Source organism: Buceros rhinoceros, unplaced genomic scaffold (assembly GCF_000710305.1).
Source record: "Buceros rhinoceros silvestris isolate BGI_N320 unplaced genomic scaffold, ASM71030v1 scaffold22190, whole genome shotgun sequence".
In the NCBI taxonomy this organism is placed as follows: domain Eukaryota; kingdom Metazoa; phylum Chordata; class Aves; order Bucerotiformes; family Bucerotidae; genus Buceros; species Buceros rhinoceros.
This window is the reverse complement of record NW_010390472.1, coordinates 23,854-28,000: the sequence shown is the minus strand read 5'-3', so window position 1 is coordinate 28,000 and position 4,147 is coordinate 23,854. Positions and strand designations below refer to the sequence as shown.

Sequence of the window (4,147 nt, the reverse complement as noted above, 5' to 3'; positions counted from 1 at the left end):
ATTGAGAGAGATATTCAGTCTGCCTCACTTAAAATCTGTAGGCTTTGCTCTCCCAGCCCAGCTGCACCAGACCTCACTGGCATGCAGGACACTCCAGTTCCCACTGCTAGCTTCTCCCTCCCTGCCAGTGAGAAACTTCCTCTCACCCAAAGAGCAAGAGAAGACCAGCAGCAGTTATGGTTTCTCAGTATGGAACATTTTAGAGGACCAAGTCCCTTATGAACCTCCTTTTGTCCTCTGAGCACTGCACTGTCCTCTGAACGAGCATCTACCCTACTTACCGACATCCATATCTTTCGATGGATATGGAAGGGCTTCCCTCCCCAGTGTTAATGAGCTAGGACTGAAGGGTCAGGATATCTGGGTGTCAGAAACTCTCCACCATCTTCCTTTTTTTTTTTCTTCTCCAAAGGCACCAAATGAGGCAGAGAACAGCTTGATCGACCTGGAACCCAGTACTCCTTCTGCAGTGAGACAGCCTGAGGTCACCAACAACCTCTCCTCTCAACTGGCTGGAATGAGTAAGTTGCTCTGCAGTTTTCCCTTCAGTTTTTCTCCTGTGCTGCTCTGAGAATCCCTTCAATCACCTCCCAAATCACCTTGAATCACCTCCCAAAATTATTTAGCCACATTCATAAAGTAATTCAGAGAAATAAGGTGTATTGTCAACTAATGAACTCATGAAGAAGCTTGTGTATGCCCCAAGGCACACAAGCATATGTCTCAGCATCCACACCTCATGTTGTGCCGAAGGTGGACTTAAGAAGGACCCCAGCATTAGGCTGTGGCTAAGGACTGGGCCATCCATCAGGGTAGGGCAGAAAATTGCTCCCTCTGGAATGCCTAGCAGCACCGTGGTTGCCTCTTTTGCTGTGTGGTGTCAAGCTGACCACTGAGATCTGGGAGAAGAAAAGCAGCTGAGCTGTGCTGCAAAAAGCAGCCGTGAGCATCTTAGGTTCAGGACCCGGGATTTGGCAGGTTATTTACTCAGAAAGCCTGAGAGGTCCTGAGGGTTCTTCAAGACATACCATAGCACTGCCTGAAGCTCTCAGGAGCTGTGAGCACATTCAGTACAGCTGGGATGCAGCTACAGAAAATTGGCAAGACTGTTTTTACAGACAAGCCACTCGAGATATTTTTCAAAAGTCAGGGTTTTTCAGATGATGCTAGAGTCATAAAAATCCATTCGTCTGTTTCGGAGGTGTTTGCCCAGAAGCACAGGATATCCTCTTCCACCGATTATGAACCAATTCCCTCTGAGTTGTCTTAAATGGTCAGGAACATCTAGCCTTCAGCATGAGTGCAGTAAATTGATGCTACTGCTGACTGAGACTGAGCTAAAAATATCTGTGGAGAAGGCAAATAAACTGCTCCTGTTCCTTCACCCATGACACTGCACACACACATAGACAGTGCTGCAGCTCAGAGGCACGTTAGAGAGTGGGCCTAGCGCAGTTTAGCCTGTTCTGATGGTAGCTTTCCACCTAGCACCCTCCAAGCCCACGGCACTCTGTTTACTCCCCTGTGCTGCCTGCTCACCCTGCTCTCTCTCCAACAGACCTGGGCTCAAGCAGTGTAAGTGCAGGGCTGCACTCCCTCGACACCTCTGGCAAGCTGGAAGAAGAGTTTGATATGTTTGCCCTGACCCGTGGCAGCTCGCTGGCTGAGCAGCGCAGAGAGTGAGTGTGGCAGCCCGCTCTGTCCTGTCCTGCCTTCTTGCAAACGGGGGCTCAGGGCAACTGGGACTGTGACCCCAAACCCGCTGCAGTTCTGGGAGACAGTGGGATGTGACAGAAATGCACTCTTCTGACACACTGTTTATAAAATGACCTCTGTGTCCCCAGCCCGTCTTCCTGCTGCTGTTGTCTCCCCTTCACGGTGTCCTCCTGGACATGGGGAGGATGAAGTAACCTCTGCATGTGGGGACTGTGGTGCTGGAGACACTCAGTGTCTGGAGATAAAGGCATGGGGTGGGACTGCCTGAGTTTTCTTGTCCGTCTCTGAACTCATGTGCCCTGTCTGGGATGATGTTGAATTTGAGAATTGCTAAATATCCATGCAGCCTGATGGACAGAGTATTGAACTGGAGTGCAGGAAGTATGCAGTCAGTTGTGGCTTGCAAGGCAGGGCACCCGACCATGCCTTAGCTTCTCTTTTGGCAAGTGGGACTGATGTTTCTTCCTCCATAGTGTGTTTGAGATCTCCTGGCGTAAAGCAATAAGACTTGCGTCTCCATGAACTGAAGAGATCTCTCCTCTACTGCAAAGGGTGGATTCCGGAACCCTTGTTGTGGGAGGAACCGACAGTGATCCCTTTGGCTTGAGAGACTGTTGCTGATCTCATGCTGTTTCGCCTGTCAAGAGTCATCCACTGCTCTGCATCAGTTACCAAGCAGTAGTACACGGCTGCTGCCAGCCCCCAAAGACCTGTGCCCCTGAACTCCATCCGCTGCAGTGCCTTGTTCTGCAGCTGGGCAGCAGCAAGTTACAGTCTCTTAAGAATGTCTCCTTTCATTCCTCTGCCTCAGACTGCTTCTGATAAAAGCGGTGGAGAAACTCATGGCCCACACACAACTTAATGTGTTTTGCCCATGAGCTTCCCCACCACTTTTACTGTGGGATGTGCTGCCTGAGGACAGAGGCAGTCCAGGACAAAAACAGTGGTGCTGACAGCGCCCACTCTGGGGCAGAAATCCGAGCCACTGGCATGTGGTCAGTGCTGGAGGCCAGGGAAGATCTGGGTAGGGGTGGAATCGTATCCTCTCCGCTGTGTCGCAATCTTTAACAGACTGAAGCTTGTGATCTCTGCACAAGTAACAAGACATCTTCTATTTATTCCTCATTCCCCTCCATCTGCCTGCACTTGCACTCCTGCCAGGTAGCCTCGACTCCCACTGACTCAGGCTTCCCATTTCACTCACCAGCCTCTGCTCTCAGTGTCTCCCTCCGTCTGAACAGATCCATTGCCCTGCTGTTCCCAGACAGGACGTGCTGGCAGGAGACGCAGGCAGGGCCACTGAGGATTGTTCCTGACACCCCCATGCTTCATGTGTATCTCGGCGAAGCAGTGCTTGAAACACCTCAAGCCTTTCCTGCCCTTTTTCCTCATCAGTGGCATGATAGCAGCATTGTACTTCATCCTTGATGCCATTGTCCACAGCGGACCCTTCACCGATGAGCACTTCTTTGAGAAGTTTGAGCGCCGGTGGCCCAAGCCGCTGGGCCCCAACAAAAATACCTCCACTTGATGGTCGGCCATATCTGCAAAAAAGGGCCCAGGAACAGCTGGAGAGGAGACTTGTGGAGAATTTCTGGGAAAGGCTTCGTTCTCCCAGCGTGGATGGACTGTTTTGCCCACTCTGCATGGATCAAATGGTGACGTGTGGCATTAGCATGCGTGGTAGCTGCCTAGAGGGGACACAGACAGGGGATGAGGGAGATTATAGGTTAGACGTGTCTGTATGTAATAAGAGGTTGCTGCATTTGGAGACTGTGAAGCAACGCTAGGCTCTTCTGATCATCCAATCTCACCTCCTATGACCAGTGAGTCTCTGCTAACATGAGTTCTTGAGTGGCTTCAGTTAAAGAGATGGTTTTGAGCTGTGTTTATGTCTGTGAAAGTAGGTGAGTATGCTGAGGCTTGTTACTTGAATCCTTTCTAAAGTAGCTGTAATCTTCTGGTCAGTCTGTGTTAGTTATCTCTCTTCTGTAGTCAATCCTAGAGAAGGTGAGTGTCATGGGTGATGCACCTAGCTCTGTAAGTCTGTGTTTTAGTCTGTTGGATGGTTGTTTTCATATGATGCCTTGTCATGCTGCTGTCATACACCAGGGCTGCCCTGTGGTATCCCACAGTTGTTGCAGTGAGTAGATTAGTCTGTTTTGTGGTGGAATACACCTTTATTAGGTGTATTAGGTTTTCTTTCTAGAAGCTCTTGGGAACAGAATAGTGAGAGATAAAAAATGCAGTCAGAAGCACTAAATATTTGTATAGGAGTTCTTGCTTTTCACTCTCAGGCATCACATCAGCCTGTGTGTTAACTAACTTCATGCTTGCAGGGTAAAGTACGAAGATCCCCAAGCCTCCAAAGGACTTGCTGGTGCCCTGGACGCCCGGCAGCAGAACACAGGAACAGTAAGTGGCCACACAG

The 4,147-nt window shown here is 49.9% G+C and overlaps 1 protein-coding gene across 1 annotated transcript in view; it reads left to right on the top strand.

Annotated features, from left to right (window-relative positions):
* Window positions 1–4,147, top strand: part of TOM1 (target of myb1 (chicken)) — a 15,630-nt gene that overhangs the window by 8,122 nt on the left and 3,361 nt on the right. Inside the window, exons 10-12 of the mRNA XM_010138014.1 lie at window positions 413–521; window positions 1,559–1,679; window positions 4,056–4,131. Coding sequence (XP_010136316.1) covers window positions 413–521; window positions 1,559–1,679; window positions 4,056–4,131 — 306 coding nt within the window. The remainder of the gene's footprint in view (window positions 1–412; window positions 522–1,558; window positions 1,680–4,055; window positions 4,132–4,147) is intronic.